Source organism: Camelina sativa, chromosome 19 (genome assembly GCF_000633955.1).
Source record: "Camelina sativa cultivar DH55 chromosome 19, Cs, whole genome shotgun sequence".
Lineage (NCBI taxonomy): Eukaryota > Viridiplantae > Streptophyta > Magnoliopsida > Brassicales > Brassicaceae > Camelina > Camelina sativa.
The window spans coordinates 10923215-10940966 of NC_025703.1; the positions used below are offsets into that span (position 1 = coordinate 10923215).

Genomic DNA, 17752 nt, shown 5'->3' on the forward strand with positions numbered 1-17752 from the left:
TGCAGCCCCTTCGATGTTCTTCAACCCCAATTAAACAAAAACGAGAAAGTTTTGGAGTTGGGATTTTCTTTAAATCGTCGATTCAACCCTTTTTGTCTTTCTTCTTCGGCAAAGCAAAAAAACAACGCAAAATTTGGGTTTAATATATGAATCTATTGGTTCATAGAAAAAGCCCCAATTTTTCTGTTTTGCGGCTTCGGCCTTGTGTCATACCGCTGCGACAAAATATTATTTTGGTCGGAAAAACAAAAAAGTAAAATACGATTCCACTGGGGATCGAACCCAGAATCTCTGGTTTCGTAGACCAGCGCCTTATCCATTGGGCCATGGAACCAGATGTTAGCTCTCTGGTAAGCTAATCTATATAACGTTTTATGAACTTTATTCTTTTATTATCCCTGCACTGGCCCATTTACTTGTAACCCAACCCAATTTAGTTTGTGAACGATGTTTGTTTTTTTTTTCCTTAACCTACTTTGACAGTCTTAACTTCTTTCTCCTTAATCATTTCTTCATCGCTTGAATCCTAAATTCTCTGATCTGATCTGATCTGATCTCCGAAGATGGAAGCTGTTTTTCGCTTTAATGGACCCGTTGTACCTGCGTTCAAAGTTGACGTTCAGGCTGATGGTTTCACAGTAACGGTTCCGGCTGGGTTTACCATTACCCTTAACCCTGTTGATGGAACCAATGTACAAATTCATATTCCTACGCTTGGAGGTGGAGCCGCTCCTGTTGCTGAAGATGTCAAGCCTCCTGGTGTTGTAGGGTGACTCTGATACATCCATCGTGTCATTACATATTATTAGTTGTTTTGTTTACGAATGTTTGAGTTTGGCATCGATCCATTATTTTATTTATTTCTTTTTCTTTGGCAAACAGGATCTGTCACATCTATGTTATTGTCTTTGCTCGGTTCATAGAAAAGTGTTGACCATTTGTCATTTTTTTCCCACTAATCAAAACCATGAACGTGTTCACTAAAATCAATGTTAACATTTTTATCAACGCGTTCACCATTTTCAAAACCGAAAATCTTAACTCAAAATCACAACGTACAAGACATTTTAAAACACCTATCCCTAGATCTTTATTTGTGTCTTCATGTCCAAGTGTTGTAGATTCTGTTTCTTTTAACACACTACTACTTCTTCTCTGCCGCCTCTGTTACTCTCAGCTTCGTGCATCCCAAACATTGTATCATACAAGGGCTTGTTTAGCGTCTCCGGCAAGTAAAACGCAAGCCCACCTCCCACTAACCCGCAAACAGCAAACACCCCAAACGGTAACTCATCCCCTAAAACCACCACAAAAGGCGCCAGGATCGCTCCCATTTGAGACGCCTGAGTAGCGCAGCCCAATGCCGCGTTCCTCACCACCGTAGGAAACAGCTCAGCTATATATATGAACAGAAGATTGTACGTTCCGGCCATCCCAAATATCCCTAAAACCCCTGCAACCATTCTAACCGATTTCCATGTACCAGCTCCCCATATAGCGAATCCGGCTAGGCAGAAGACGCAGCTGAACCACTGCGTCCCTATGGACAACGGTTTCCTCCCGTACTTGTCTAGCAAACCCGCTGTTATAGCAAATGCCGGCATCTCCGCCACCGCGTTGACAAATACGTTGAGGTAGAGATTGGTCTTGAGGTTGACTACGTTGAGGCTTAGTCCGTAGTACACTATCGAGACCGTGAAACTTATGGCGACTGTAAGGAGAAGTCTGATCCGCGTGAGAGGCGACAGTATAACATCTTTGAGCGAACCCTCAACAGCAGTATTATTCCTCTCTCCGTTTTTATCTTCCACGTCGTCGTCTACAACAAGAGTGACTCCGTCGGGAATGTGACGCCCGTTCGTTTTAGCGATACAATGCATCAGCTTCATCGCCTCGTCTACTTTGCCTCTCACGAGATACCACCTAGGGGACTCGGAGATGAATGGGATAACAATGATTAGGAACAAGAGAGACGGTAACGAAGACACTATGAAAAGCTCCCTCCATGATCTGAAAACGTAAGCAATGCCGGATAGAATTGCGATGCCGGCAGAGAAGAAGTAGAAAGTTGACATTCCGGCTACACCGCGTTTGCTCGGTCCTATAGGTTCATTGGCTAGGACAAACGCGGTTAGGCCTACACCACCGGTGCTGAAACCTGTCAAGAACCGGAGAACCACATAGGTCCAGTAGTTTGGGGAGAAAGCTGTCGCGATTCCGAAGATTGAGTTAATAATGCAAACGACTGTTAGTGAGCCTTTTCTTCCTAGCTTCGAGTCGGATAGATGTCCGAATACTCCTGCACCTGCACATAATTAAGTCAACACACTGATTAAGCCATATTTGTAACCAATAAATGTAGGGTAACAAAAAGTTATACGAGAGTAAAAAAAACAGTTGAACACTTTGGTTAAAGACTTATCAAAAGATTTGACAAGTTCATAGGGGACCATAAGGAATGTATGGTCGAAAAAGCGAAGTACTTTTTGAGATATGTTGGACCAATGTTTCACAATCATTTTTCTGCTAATTTATATGAAAACGATATCTTCAACTTTCATGAAATATATGTAAAATAAATTGACTAGTATGACACTCTAATTGGATATTCCTTAGTATATCCTATTCATTATGTGATATGTATCAAATGCAGAGATTGGATCATCTAGAGCCAAACTGTCCCTTTTTATAAACTTATCTAAACATTAGCCAAAATAAGATATACAACTTTTGTTTTTTTCTATTATCATCATATGAGCCAATATTAGTAACGAGGTCATATTGTAATGATTATTTTGTTTGTTTATGCAAGTAGCTAGACATGTAGTAGACTAGATGTGTCTATGGCTACACGTTTGTTTCAAATGTGAACGTGATGTTGTCATCATATTCATAAATAGCATCCTAATGTAAATTGTGTGTTAATCAAGATCATAACATGCTCTCCGAAAAAAAAAAACAGTCGAACATATTTCAAAGATTAATTAACAAAATAACATTGAGAGAAATTTCTTAAGAAAACTACTTATTTTTCTAGTAAAAGTATACTCATGTGAGATAAAAGTAAAACACAGCTATTTCAAGAAAAGAAAAGACGTGGATGAACGTGTGAAATGATGTTAGGTGAATCATGATTTTAAAGCCGAAGCGGTGGTATAACCAAGACATGCGCACGCCATGCCAAGAGGGATATTTCTGTGTGTTTTCAACTTTACAGATCAATTCAACGAATATTAAAGAAGGAAATTATGACTTTTTATTCCCAAAAAGCCAACAAGATAATATAGAATGTGATCAACGTAACTCCTTTAGTCAGCCACATCTCACACGGATATCATATATGATTTTACATTCTTGTCATTTTAGTTGTTTTGTTTTTTAGCACCAAGCTTACGAATCAAAGTCTATCTTTTCTTTTATCGCCAATCACTCTTTTTTGGTTGTGTACGTGAATTTGAACCGCCTAATAATGTTATGGGTAAAAGCATTATCATCCAAAATTTTATAGTATTAAAAAAAGTGAGGTATATCGGAAAAAAAGTGAGGTATACATATCCTCTACTCTATAGTGATCAGGGCACGTGGTATACGATTTGGAACGATCCAGATCCAAGCCAACGTGTCCGTGGATATGGAAGTGCTTTTAACTAATTTGATTTGGGTTAGTTGTGTGCTTAGTCCATTGGATCCAACAAATCAAATTAGTTGAGAACAATTGATAAATCCATTAAGAGTATGTATTTTATGATTTTTCTTAAGAAAAGAATCAAAGTTTTTCAGTTAAGGTAAAACTTAAAAAAACATCTGACAGATTAGTTTCATTTATTTTTTTTACTATTGTTATCTTTTAAAAAAATTGAATTCGACGTGAAATACATTTTCAGGAAACAGCTGTTATCTTCTGGTTAAAATCAAAAACAAAACTTAGAAGAGATAAAAAAAAAAAACTTACCGATCATGCATCCGGCGAAGAAGAGAGCTTGAACGAGACCAACCTTATACTTCTCGCCGCAAATCAACCCCCACTCGGACACGGTGGAGCTTCCTTTACCAGCCGTCCATTCCCAAGAACTCGGATCCATACCACAAGTCGAAGACCCGACCCGACAATCCGACCCGACGCATCTCCACTCGGGCTCTTGATCGGCGAATATCATTACCATCGTGTGAAACGCCTCTAAAGCCCAAGCAAGACACGTCAAAACGAAGTGTTTCATCTGCCACCTCCCGAACTCGCCGCAATATCTCTGTAACATCTCGTCTATGCATAATCTCTCCTCTCCCTCCGCTTCTTTCTTCGCCGGAATTTTATCTAGCAACGGTTGTCGGAAGTCGTTACCGCTCCTCTCCACCGGAGACTCCATAATTTTTTTATTTTAGTTTAGAGGCGTTCTTGATTTGGGTTGACGCGAAGGAAGAGGTGGCTTCTTTGTCGTATATATATCTCTTTGCCGATTGTTTTAATATTTTAGTAACTAAGTTTTTTTTGTTGATGATATTGATTGACTACATAAGTGAAAAGAGTTGTGTTAATATCTCTGCTTATATAATATCTAAAAATATGGTAAATGTTAATAACGTGTATGAGTTGTCACTTTGAAAATTAGTATGCCACGTCAGAATATTCAACAAATACATGAATACATATAGTATAAGTTCCATTTTCAAAGTCAAGAAACAATTGATTCTTTATATGGTTTAATTACCTAACCTGTAATCGTTACTTAGCATGTATGATACAATATTTCACCTAATGCTTAAAAAATTTCCACTAATACTATAACATTATTATTTTTAGTGTAATATAGTAATGTATTAATTTTTTATTTTTTATTTTTTAGTGACTTAATAAGTCTCTTATTAATAAATAATGTGATTTGGCTTAAATATATATATTTTATATTTTATCTTAAATTAGAAGATTTCTAATTAATATATTTAAGATCATATCAAATAAAATTTTAAATATATTTAATTTTATTAATTAGTTATATTTATTTATAAGAATAAATTATTATATTATATTGTGTTTATAATAAAATATACTCCCATTTGACTTTTAAAGGTTGATGTTCTAGGATATATATATTTTTTTCAAAAATTGATTTTATAAATAAAAAGATTAAAATGATTTTTTTACTTTATGTATTTTCTGATGACAATAATCTAGTGGTTTATATTTTTCCTATTTACTAAAAGATAATTATAAATTACTTTATAATTAAAATTTAAACCTTTTTTTAATATGTGTGCCAAAACATTAATCTATTAGGAAGAGAGAAATTATATAGGCTTTGTTAGATTTCAAAATTTATTGCACATCCTAAATTGCTGCATTTATCAGATATAAGGGTATTTTCGTCAACGCAATGTTTAAACGTGGATCCACCTGTGTAGTTCAAAACAAAAAAAAACAAAAAAAAAAGAAGAAAGGTAAATCCAGATCTCGATTCTGAATCGTCGATCTAAAATATGATCCAACGGCAATGACATCGATCCGAGTGATTGTTTTCTATTGGACAAGCATCAACTCAACCGTCTCTCTACTCACTATATATATACCCAAGAGCGTTGTCTCTACTGTATAGTTTTTTTATTGTTCTCCCTCGCTTTGAAAATTTCGCATTTTTGTTCTCTCTCTCTCTTCCGAAACCGCAAATGGCTGGTCGTGGCAAAACTCTTGGATCTGGCGTTGCTAAGAAGGCGACTTCGAGAAGCAGCAAAGCCGGTCTCCAGTTCCCGGTTGGTCGAATCGCTCGTTTTCTCAAGAACGGCAAGTACGCCGAACGTGTTGGTGCCGGTGCTCCTGTTTACTTAGCCGCCGTTCTCGAATACCTCGCCGCCGAGGTAATTATCATATTTAGATCTTCAATTTTTATAAAAAAATTGATTTTTAACCGGTTTGTGTTTGTTTGGGAAATTGGATCTGTGTGTAGGTGTTGGAATTGGCTGGGAACGCAGCAAGGGATAACAAGAAGACTAGGATTGTGCCGCGTCACATTCAGCTAGCTGTGAGGAACGATGAGGAGCTGAGCAAGTTGCTTGGTGATGTGACCATTGCTAATGGAGGTGTGATGCCTAACATTCACAACCTTCTTCTTCCAAAGAAGACTGGTGCTTCCAAGCCTTCCGTTGATGAAGATTAGATTAGCTATCGTGTCTTGTGTTTAGCTTAATGCCCAAATTAATGTGTAGCTTAGGTTCAGATTAGATCTGGTTTAGTTTAATTTGCACTATGTTTGAAAAGAAATGTTGGAATCTTATGATATGATATTATTATTCGTTATGCCTTTTATTTGTTGTCATTTGTTCGAATCCGCAAGTGAATTTACAAATTTATACCCATTAACCCAAATTAAAGAGGTTTTGAATAGAGAAATAGAGGCGTGACCGGCTAAATGACAACTAATCCCTCAGGCTTGCCATTTCCTTGCCTCCACTTTACATTCTCAACTTATCAAATTTGGCATTAGCACATTAGATTGAAGGACTTGGCTTATATTGGATCCGGAAGACCTCTTAGGACTAAGAGCAGACAAAGCTTGCCCTTCCTAGTTAATGAAATTTGCATGTCGGATTAGTTACATTGCAAAGCGCATAAGTTGAAGTACATGACTTCAAGTCTTTAAAGAGTAAACCTCCAACAGATTACACATTCAATTCAACAACAATGAGAAGAACAGGTGTGTAGTGACACAAACAAAAACTGAAAGCATTCAATGCTCAAAGCCTCAAACCTCACCTTGCAACACTTGCTCAATGCCCAAGCTCTTGGATGAGACTGGTGATTAGATTGAACTCGTAAGGTTCCTCTATGCAAACATTGATTCTTTACAGGAAACTCTCTTAATTCAAGACATACTAAAACATTGGACTCCTAAACCCCAATTACTTCTTCCCAGTGATGTTTGAAACTAAATCCTTGAGAAACTTAGCTGATTTGGTGATAGGCGAATTCATAGCCATCAAGTTATAGAGAACAAGCTCAACTTCATCCATTGATGGCCTAGCTTTGAACTGTGAGACCACTTTCAAAGTTCCATTACCTTCTTCTTCCTCAACAAGAACGTTCCATCTCTCTCCACTCACAACACCATCTCTCACACACTTAAAGATCACTCCTTTCCTCTTACTCAACACTCCTCTCACTTCTAAACCTGTGAACGCATAAATCACTTCAAAGGAACCTATAAAGCCGTTGAACTCATCACCAAAGCTTTTCTCTTCCTCGAACAACCATCTCGGATTGATCATCACCACAGGTTTTGAAGAAAAAGCTTCACTCGCCGTCCTAACATCCTCCATCTGCGTTCTCTCTGGGGACATGAAAACCGCCACGTCAGCAGATCTCAGAGCTTTGGTAACAGAGTCTGAAACAGGGGACACGGCAGTGTGGCTGATAGAGTCTGACCGGAAAGCTTTGATGGCGGAATCGAGGAAAGAAGTGTCAGGCCAGAGGAAGAGAAGCTTGACATTGGGAGAGCCTCTTCTCGAGATGGGTAAGTCATGAAAGATCGAAAAAGCGAGCTGAGAGAGAGAGGAAGGAGAGTCATCGTCAAGGATTGGGATCTCAAGACGGAATCTTGGTTGTTTGAGCTTCTTGAGTTTTGGGGAAGCGAGTTGTGGGTTGTTTAAAGGTTTGATGAGACAAGAAGAGAGACAAGTCTTGGCTTGTAAAATGGCTTCTTCTTTGGAGTTAGGAGGAGAAGAAGGTGAAGGAGGAGAGAAACAGAGAGGAGCGAAGAAACGAGTAGTTGTGGTGGGTTTGTGGTTGAGCTTTGAATGTTGTTGGGAGAGTGATTTGGAGAAATGAAGATGGAAGATTCTGGAATTTGGAGGACATAACGAAGGAGAAGAAGGGTTTAGAGCTTTGAATGTCTGTGTATTGAGTTTGAAGAGAGTCGAAGAAGCCATGGCTGATGATGCGGAAAAGCAGAGAAAGAGGATAAGGTCGTTCAAATATGAAATTCGCACGCGTATGAATTTTTAGCCTCGCACATGTGTTACAAAACCGATCGAATAATAAAAACTAAAATTTGAATTTCGGTTTAGGTCGGTTTATATACTCGTCGAGGCCTGATAAAATTGACGAGTATATAAGAGGATAGTGTCATTGCAAATTTGCAATGACAAATAAATTGTCCCAGATGAAATTTGAATTTGAATTTCTGTGTCAATTGACCCTCATGAGATTTCAAAATCAGTGGATTTTTTCTTAAAACTTTCAAATTGACCCTTGTCCAATATCAAAATTGACCCCTATAATTTTTTGTTTTGACATTTTGACCTCATAAAAGTAAATCCTAGCTCCGCCATTGCGTCAACCTATAGTTGTCTCTCTGTTTTATAAGAAATTCGATCGATAACTTGTCACCCTTTTGTTGTTGTCTCCCTAGAGATAATCTATTATGCTCAAATTATAAGTCGGTTTAAGTTTATAAAAAAGTGTTTAAGGTTTAGTGTTTAGATTTTACAATTAAACAAAATTATGTATCGGTTTGAGTTTATAAAAGAGTGGTTAGAGTTTAAAGTTTATATTTTACAATTAAACAAAATTGTATTTTAGTTTGGATTTATAAAAGAGTGGTTAGACTTTAAATTACATAATTAAACAAAATTATATGTTGGTTTTGATTTATAAAAAATGGTTAGGATTTAGATGAATTAAAAACTATAATATAACATTAGAATAATTAATTTTAAAATTAAACGATGTACAAAATTTGTTTCCTTAATCGATGTACAATCACATCACATCACACTCTACAATAGTAGTCACTAGAAAAATGTAAAGGCTATCGAAATTGAAGAAAAGATTTACATGTATTGACTACTGGACATTTTCCTTTGCACTCTAGACTACATTTATCTGGTTTGTATAAATCTTCGTTCACTACAGCAATCCCCTTCAATCTATATGCCAGTTTTGTATAATCATGTGTATCATACATGAATTATGTTATTAGAATCACTAAAGAAGTAACATGTATTTAGGAAACGTACGAAATCATGCTCATGTATTCTTTAAAACAAATTAAACGAAAAACTCCAAATCGCCAAATTCAAGTTTTAAATCTTTGAAACTAATTGACTCATAGAGTATGGAACACGTTCCACCCTAGAGTAGTAAATTGAAAGATCTCAAATTTTTATGAAAATCTCGTTCGACTCTTGGAAACCCCAATTTCAAAGTCGCATAGACAAGATAGAAGAAACCGATTAACAAAAACCAAACATGATGGGAATATGACGCGTACGGATGTAGACAACAAATTACATATAGTATAAACAAATTCACTTATACATATGACATATATATATATATATTTAAATTTATGAATAAGAATATCAATTGTCATATTTTAATAGTCTATAAAGCTATCAAAATAAAAATTATAGATATTTAGAAATTGAAAACTTTTTTTTAAAATTAGTTATTTTTATGACATGTTATTAGTGTATTTTATCATTACAGTTTAAAAATATAAAATAACATTTATTTTATAGATATGGGCTATAGGAAAAATTTAAATTTTAAAGCAAATATTATTATTATATATATATAAATTTACATGATTATTAATTTATGACATTATTAGGATCATATTTTATACGAGTATTTCAAAAAAAATATTATTTTATTATTTTATTATTTTATCATCTTATCGAACTTTGTTATTTTTTACACTGTTCCTGGACCAACAAAATTTATAAATGTATATTTTTAATTAATTTATAGAGGTTTTACTGTAGGTCTAAATTTACCTTAAAATACCCAAAAATAAAAAATATATTAGTTATTTTATACCCCAAATATGTTTACAATATCTAAAATTACCAAAAATACTGGATATCTTATCATATAAAACACTGTTTTCAAATTTGCTAACTGATATGATCGCAACATATGTCATATCCATCAATTAGATTTCAACATATGTCAAAAAAGAAAACACATTTAAAACTATTTTCTTAAAAATGTTATTACAAGGAAATTATACAATATCGTCATAACAAAGAAATTATACTATATAATAAGGAAATTATACAATGCTCAATGTCTCAAAGCCTCAAACCTCACCCTGCAACACTCACTCAATATGCCTTACCAAAAAAAACACTCACTCAATATAATGCCCCAAGCTCTTGAAATTATTCTTCAAAAAAATGTTGGAACCCATCATGGAATTCTAACCGCAGTAGATGGTCTAAGGCTGTTCAGATAAAGAAATTCCCACGTGTGAACTTTTACACTCGCACAATTGTTACAAAAACGATCGAGTTATATAAAACAAAAGTTTGATTTTGGTTTGGGTCGGTTTATATACTCGTCACTCTGTTGTTGTCTGTCTCTCTCTTTTCTTTTGTAAGAAATTCAATCATTAACTTAAATCTTCATAATACATTAATTGCGTAGAAGAAATGAGAAACAAAATAATCATAAAAGAAGATGAAAGCAAGGAGACTAATTCACAATTCTGGTTTAGTTGATTTGCACAGAACTTGGAACATAAGAAAGCATCAGCATACCAATGGGACTATGTAGTGAGTTCGGTAATTCACCAAAATCCACTCTTCTTATATAACCTTTTTCTCCAGTGATGTAAGCTTTAGCTTCGCTACTGTAGGATTTCATCATCTTTTTCCAATCTTTATAAAAAAGCACTGCCACTTTCTTTTCTTTGTCGATCAAGAAATCCCCAGTCAGACAAATTTGTGATCGCTTATCGAGTTTTAAGAACTTGCTCCATAACACTGCATCGGGCTCAATCTTATTCGTAACCCCAATCTCATACTCAAATGTATCTCTTCGCTGTAATAACATCGCAAGCTTCTCCTCCCTAACCACATGTAGAGACTCTCTAATGAAAGGCAGAGGGAAAGGAAAAGGCAGACGCGGCCCAAATCTCTCTCTTGTAAAATTGAAACAAAATAAGCCCAAATCTCTCTCTTGTAAAATCGAAACAAAATAAGTAATAACTGATTGATGTCTTGTCTTTTGCACACCAATAAGTATTTCCCTTTAAAGATACACATGATTTCATGTACACCATATCCCATTCAAGAGTGACACTAGGAACCATCCATATATTAGATTGTGGGCTTCCAACTCAAAACCAATTGGCAATGAGTGGAGAGGCCCATATATCTTATATACTGTCAGGATCCTTGCCCAGCTTCCGATGTGGGATATTATATCCCTAATACGCCCCTCGAGATGATGGCTCTTCTAGCCATAGATCTCGGTATTTTCGGGAAAGGATCGGTGGACCAAATTTGGGACAGACCGATGGATCGGGCTGGACAATGTGTAGATCGGGTTCTGATACCATATTAGATTGTGGGCTTCCAACTCAAAACCAATTGGCAATGAGTGGAGAGGCCCATATATCTTATATACTGTCAGGATCCTTGTCCAGCTTCCGATGTGGGATATTATATCCCTAATACGCCCCCTCGAGATGATGGCTCTTCTAGCCATAGATCTTGGTATTTTCGGGAAAGGATCGTTGGACCAAATTTGGGACAGACCGATGGATCGGGCTGGACAATGTGTGGATCGAGTTCTGATACCATATTAGATTGTGGGCTTCCAACTCAAAACCAATTGGCAATGAGTGGAGAGGCCCATATATCTTATATACTGTCAGGATCCTTGTCCAGCTTCCGATGTGGGATATTATATCCCTAATACCATGAATCAGAGCTCAAATGGTAGATTTCGTAGTCACTTAGTTTATTACTTAAAAGCCTCAATATTTTGTGGCTACCGCAGGATTTGTCGTATCCGAGAACGAACCTGTCGACTGGCGTGTAATTAGTTCTTAACAGAATTGAACAGAAGAAGAAGATGAACTCAGAGTTGAGCAAGAACATGAGAGAGAGTGATGGTGAGCTGAGCTAGAGAGAGAGAGAGAGAAAAGTTAGTTATTCTCATTAATTGTGTTTTGGGTACAGTATAAACTATATATACAAGTATATTCTAATCTAATCATCAGCTTAGATATATTAATATGTATATACTTGATACCCCCCCCCCCCCTCAAACCTTTCAATCCGGATCCAGAGAAGGATTGTAAAGGTTTGATAAAGCCATCTGACTAAGCAAAGAATGAAACTGCCGTGGTTGTAATGGCTTAGTCAGGATATCAGCGAGTTGATTCTCCGTACCAATGTGTAATGCCTTCAGGTTCCCAAGCTTGATCTGATCACGCATCGTGTGACAATCAATCTCGATGTGCTTTGTTCTTTCGTGAAATATTGGATTTGTGGCAATGTAAACAGCAGATTTGTTGTCGCAGAAGAGTATGGCAACTGAAGTAACAAGAACATGGAAATCCTGAAAACTGCTGAATCCATAGTATCTCTTTAGTAACTTCAGCCATGCTCCAATACTCAGACTCTGTACTACTATGGCTTGAAACATGTTGTTTTTTGGACTTCCAAGAGATAAGTGACTTGCCGATGTAAACACAAAAACCAGTAATCGAACGTCTTGTATCAGTGCAAGTTCCCTAATCCGCATCCGCAAAAGCATTCACACATAATTCAATAGATGCAGAGTAGAATAAGCCTTGACTTGGACTACCCTTGATGTACTTGAGAATGCGATGCGCAGCTTGCATATGAGCATCAGTAGGGAATTGTAGGAACTGACTGAGATGATGTACAACAAATGTAATGTCAGGTCTTGTTATCGTTAAGTAGAGAAAACGTCCAATGATCTCCCTGTAAGTCCTTGCTGAATCCAAAGGACTTCCTGTATCTTTAGTAAGATGAACATACAGATCCATAGGGACAAGACTCAGCTTACATGCTAATAATCCAGTGTTCTCCAATAAGTCTAGAGCATACTTTTGCTAACAAACAGATATACCCTTGCTCGTTCTTGCAATCTCCAATCCCAGAAAAAATCGCAGAGGACCTAAGTCCTTGATTTTAAAAGCTCGGGCCAAGACAGCTTTAAGTGCAGCCAGATCCTCAGCATTATTGCTAGCGATAGCGATGTCGTCAACATACACTAAGACTGCGATAAAACTAGTTGTTGTGAACTTGACAAATAAGGTCGTATCTGCCTGCGATTGTAGGAAACCATCATCGAGCAAAACGGAAGTAAACAAGCGATTCCACTGCCTAGAAGCTTGTTTTAACCCGTATATTGACTTACGAAGGCGGCATACAACATTCAGAGGTAAGACTTGTGAGTTACCCGGAGTGTAGCCTTGAGGTAAACTCATATATATCTCCTCATCAAGTTCGCTGTGTAGGAATGCATTAGAGATGTCCATTTGAGATAGTTCCCATCCATGTGTAGCTGCCAGCTCCAACATAAGCTTGACACTCGTTAGCTTAGCCACTGGAGAGAAAGTCTCATTGAAATCAACACCCTCTTGCTGAGTATATCCCTTAGCCACCAAACGTGCTTTGCACCTCTCAATAGTACCATCAGAATTATATTTGATGGTGGATACCCATTTACAGCCAACAACATTCTTTCGAGGCGGTAAAGATGTAACATACTAGGTTCCATTTATCTCCATCGCATCCAGTTCCTCATTCACGTTACCTTTCCATATATCAGATGCCATGGCCTCTTCAAAAGTCTTTGGTTCAGTCTCCATGGAATAGGATAAGATATAGGAACATTAATGTGGGTTGAAACGATTATATGATAGAACAGAAGATAATGGGTATGGAGTAGTATGATTAGGAGTTGTACAATCATCAACTATTGTAAGAAAATACTTGTACCCTTCTATAGACTCTACTGAAAAAGGACCCCATATATCTAGATGTATCAAATCAAATGCTTTTTCAGAGATATAATTATGAAAAGGAAAAGACAAACCTTTCTGTTTAGCTAATGGACAAACTGAACAATGATCTAGACTAGAGACACTTGCTTTATTAAGAGAAAGATTACCAGACATAAGCTGTAACTTGGCGTTTGAAGGATGACCAAGGCGTTGATGCCAAAGAATTCCTTCATTCACTAAGGATCCCGAGACTTGATTGATGACAGGAGACTTAGCATGTGTAGAAAGGGAGTGTTCATTCAAGATATAGAGATTGTGGAAAAGATTAGCACTCCCAATCATCCATCCCTGAGAAGACTCCTGTAAGAAACATGATGTAGGATAAAAGTGAGCAGAGCATTGATTATCATGCAGCAAAGTCGAAACACTAATGAGATTAAAGCGAAAAGATGGAACATAAAAAACATTGTAAAGAATCAATGAATCAGACAAATGAATGGTGCCAGTTTGGTTAATAGGGAGTCTAGTTCCATTAGGTAAAGCTACTGTAATGCCAGAGACTAAAGAAGTTTCCCTAAACTTAGAGATATCACAACAAACATGACTAGTTGCCCCACTATCAATAATCCAAGCACCATTAGGCAAAACACTATGAAGAGATGATAGACAATGGTGTTTATATGTGAGATTATTATTCTCATATCTAAGATTAGAAGAGATATTAAAGACTGTACCAGAAGACGATTGAGGAGCCATAACACCTGATTCTGTAATAGATGCACGAGAAGAAGAAACTTTAGGCGTTGAAATTTCTGAAATCTGAACAAGTGATAGTTGATTGATCATTGGTTCTGTAGCTTGAACTCGAGAAAGTTGATTGATCAAGTCTAGAGCTTGACTCTGAGTTAAATGACTCGCATCCAAGTTAATAGCATTAACAGGAGCAGAAGGATAATACGACATTCCTCAATCAACTTGCATATTCGCAACCACCCTCGGCTATGTTGTACCAGATCTTGGACCAAAACTCTGATTAGTAGATTGTCCTTGGTTATAGAATTGACCTTGATTATTCTGATTAGCCTGACCACGATGCACAAAAGAAGGTCTCTGAGTATTCTGTCCTTGCCCTGGATTGTTCTCATTTAGATACTTGAAACCATGTGGATAACCATGAACCTTGAAACATGTTTGAATCATGTGTCCCATCTTCCCACAATGGGTACACATCGGTCTATTACTCTTTGGTCTATAAGTGTTGTAAGCTGCTACATACTCATATGGTTCCACCACATACGATCCATTAGCAGGATCACCTTCATAAGAACCAGTCGTCTGAAATGCTACATTATCAGACTTCACAGGAGGCTTGAGAGAAACAATATGTTGCCTTTCATCTTGAGTAACCATGTTGTATGCTTCCTCCATATTTGGAATCGGTTTTAGCATCAAGATATGCCTTCTCGTCTGTTCATAACTCTCATTTAACCCCATCAAGAATTTGGTTACTCTACTACGATCCTGTAGACGTTCCCAAAGAACAGCTGCATTACATTCGCAGCGACCACTAGTGCAAACAGGAAGTTCTATGTAATTCTTATATTCTTCCCAGAGCGTTACCAACTCAGTGTAGTACGCACTAACATCCAAAGAACCTTGTTGAATACAAGTAAGTCTCTGTTCAATCTCATAAACACGAGGCGCATCATCTTGCTTGAAACGAGGTAAGAGATTTTTCCAGATACCTTCAGCAGTTGAGATGTATAACAAACTAGCTCCAATCTTCTTCGAGACTGAATTCATTAGCCAAGTGGATACCATATCGTTGCAGCATGACCATGAACCATGACTCGGATGATCAACAAGAGGTTTCTGAATCGAACCATCAACAAATCCCAATTTATTTCAAATATTCAAACCCATTTGTACTGATCTACGCCAAAAATGAAAATCTGAACCCGAAACGAGTCGATCTAAAACCAATTGCAACCCAACATGATCAGTACTATGAAGAAAATAGGGATTCTCGTATAGATATGTACCTGAATCACCCTTATTTCGCGAATTTTGATTCACCGAAGTAGTCGGATTTGGATTCGATCCCATATTAATGAAGAATCGAACTGATTATAAGAGATTGTTCCGATTGAAAGCAAAACAAGAATCGGAAAAACAATTAGGTCAAAGAAAGAAGAACTCAGAAAGAATCGTATGCGAACACGAATTGAAGAATCGCTAATACGATGAAACAACACAAATCAAAAACAAAAGAGATGATGTGAATGAGAATAAGCTGAGCTGAAGAAGCGCTCATGATCGAGTATGCTCTGATACCATAACAGAATTGAACAGAGGAAGAAGATGAACTCAGAGTTGAGCAAGAACAAGAGAGAGAGTGGTGGTGAACTGAGCTAGAGAGAGAGAAAAGTTAGTTATTCTTATTAATTGTGTTTTGTGTACAGTGTAAACTATATATATACAAGTATATTATAATCTAATCATAAGCTTAGATATATTAATATGTATATACTTGATAGTTCTAAGTTTGATCCACTTTGGTTTCCCACAATACGGGTTCCAAATCTCAAACCTACGATCGATGTTTCTTGTTGATGCGCATAGCAATAAACCGTTGCAGTAAGAGACGGTGAACACGTCTTCTGAGTTGTCCAGGCTAATAAGTTAACCTTTACACTTTATAGATAGATCAACATTGTTGTTTTCAATATTACGGAGATGAGGTTGACGCCAATCAAATAAGCCTTATCAAACTTGATCATCAGAAACTCTCGTTCTCCTGATGCGGCTACAACATTCATGCGGATGTGCTTATCTGTAAAGCTTTGATCTTTAGTTAAAGCGTTCCACTTTTTGCAAGTAGACCTCATTGCTCTCGTAGATGTCAACGAAACCGTAGAGAGAATCTCCTCTACCAAATCATCTGGAAGGTTGGACATCATCATTTTCGCCGTTTCAAACAAGGATGATCAGTGTAGAACAGATAAAAGTTAGATAAGTTTTCAAAAACTCTTTCCTTTTTCCTCTGTGGCTGCTAATTTCTCCTTGGAGAGAGGTTATCGATAGATTGTTACTGAAGACAAAGAAGTCCTAAATTTTAATTAGCGTCTGAACTACTCCAATAAAGATCTTTGTCTATTGGGTTTGTATTATTTCAAGCCCATTAGACGTACTATCCATTTGAGTTATCAAAGAAGTTTTAAAGATCAATCCTTCTTTACCTTCATTTAATTTGGTTGTGATGTCCAATTAGTGAGTACAATGGTGAGGAGCTGATTTGTTATGGCGTTGGTAATGATGGCACTTGTGTTTAGGTGCAAAGTCAAGAACATATCCATCGTATGCTCGCTTCTCCGATTCACTCACAGTACTCTTTCTTATGTTATGTTTATCACAACATGAAGATCATGACTAGATAGGTCTAACAGATTAACACTAGCAATTTTACTATAATGTAAAAAGTTAGAATATGTGTGTTGTGTATAATCAGTATATATGTCAAGACTCATGAGCCATGGGAAGAAAAATCTTAAGCTTTTTCCATTTGTTATTAAGAAATGAGTACATCGATCTCATAAAGAGATGGACACATCACACATTTACACGAAATCTTGAGCTAGTCTTTGTATATAAGTTTCAGAAATCAGAACAAGCAAACATGAGTCTGGCTCTTTTTTTCATTCGTTAATAAAGAGAGAGTTTGGATAATCTTACTGTAAGAAAACGCAAAGGATACCATTGCTTGGCTCAACTCTCTTTCTAAGAATTTGCTATATTCTAAGCAATGGGTTAACAAAAGTAAAAAACCACGTTGAGAATTTGATTGCAACCCGAAAACTGATGCTCTTGCTCGTCCATTGTTGTCCCTCTAAGTAGTAAAAAATCAATATAACTAAAAATTATTACCATAATGCATATAAGAGATGGGTAACAAATTAATTCATATCGATGAATCTTGTTCAAAGAAGATAAAAGCA

General features: G+C 36.7%; 4 protein-coding genes and 1 non-coding gene across 5 annotated transcripts; 1 reads left to right on the forward strand and 4 right to left on the reverse strand.

Annotated features, from left to right (window-relative positions):
* Positions 262–334, reverse strand: TRNAR-ACG. The gene has a single exon. It is a non-coding gene; the product is annotated as a tRNA-Arg (tRNA).
* Positions 965–4498, reverse strand: LOC104765956 (organic cation/carnitine transporter 4-like). Its single transcript, XM_010489752.2, has 2 exons — positions 3953–4498; positions 965–2305 (listed from the first exon to the last, which is right to left on the reverse strand). Exons 1-2 carry the CDS (start codon positions 4362–4364, stop codon positions 1134–1136), a joined length of 1584 nt encoding a protein of 527 aa, XP_010488054.1. The 5' UTR covers positions 4365–4498; the 3' UTR covers positions 965–1133.
* Positions 5590–6295, forward strand: LOC104765957 (probable histone H2A.2). Its single transcript, XM_010489754.2, has 2 exons — positions 5590–5847; positions 5937–6295. Exons 1-2 carry the CDS (start codon positions 5659–5661, stop codon positions 6144–6146), a joined length of 399 nt encoding a protein of 132 aa, XP_010488056.1. The 5' UTR covers positions 5590–5658; the 3' UTR covers positions 6147–6295.
* LOC104765958 lies at positions 6556–7974 on the reverse strand. Its single transcript, XM_010489755.2, has one exon. It carries the CDS (start codon positions 7912–7914, stop codon positions 6889–6891), a length of 1026 nt encoding a protein of 341 aa, XP_010488057.1. The 5' UTR covers positions 7915–7974; the 3' UTR covers positions 6556–6888.
* On the reverse strand, positions 14757–16720 carry LOC104767686. Its single transcript, XM_010491675.1, has 2 exons — positions 16490–16720; positions 14757–15629 (listed from the first exon to the last, which is right to left on the reverse strand). Exons 1-2 carry the CDS (start codon positions 16718–16720, stop codon positions 14757–14759), a joined length of 1104 nt encoding a protein of 367 aa, XP_010489977.1.

What these genes read in the sequence shown, in the direction of transcription:
- LOC104765957 (XM_010489754.2), top strand. Translation starts at nt 5,659, where the DNA reads ATGGCTGGTCGTGGCAAAACTCTTGGATCTGGCGTTGCTAAGAAGGCG. An exon ending in TCGAATACCTCGCCGCCGAG is followed by an intron (nt 5,848 to 5,936) that starts GTAATTATCATA and finishes ATCTGTGTGTAG; the next exon opens with GTGTTGGAATTGGCTGGGAA.
- LOC104767686 (XM_010491675.1), bottom strand. Translation starts at nt 16,720, where the DNA reads ATGATGATGTCCAACCTTCCAGATGATTTGGTAGAGGAGATTCTCTCT. An exon ending in TTGGCGTCAACCTCATCTCC is followed by an intron (nt 15,630 to 16,489) that starts GTAATATTGAAA and finishes GGTTCGATTCAG; the next exon opens with AAACCTCTTGTTGATCATCC.
- LOC104765956 (XM_010489752.2), bottom strand. Translation starts at nt 4,364, where the DNA reads ATGGAGTCTCCGGTGGAGAGGAGCGGTAACGACTTCCGACAACCGTTG. An exon ending in CTTCGCCGGATGCATGATCG is followed by an intron (nt 2,306 to 3,952) that starts GTAAGTTTTTTT and finishes AATTATGTGCAG; the next exon opens with GTGCAGGAGTATTCGGACAT.
- LOC104765958 (XM_010489755.2), bottom strand. Translation starts at nt 7,914, where the DNA reads ATGGCTTCTTCGACTCTCTTCAAACTCAATACACAGACATTCAAAGCT.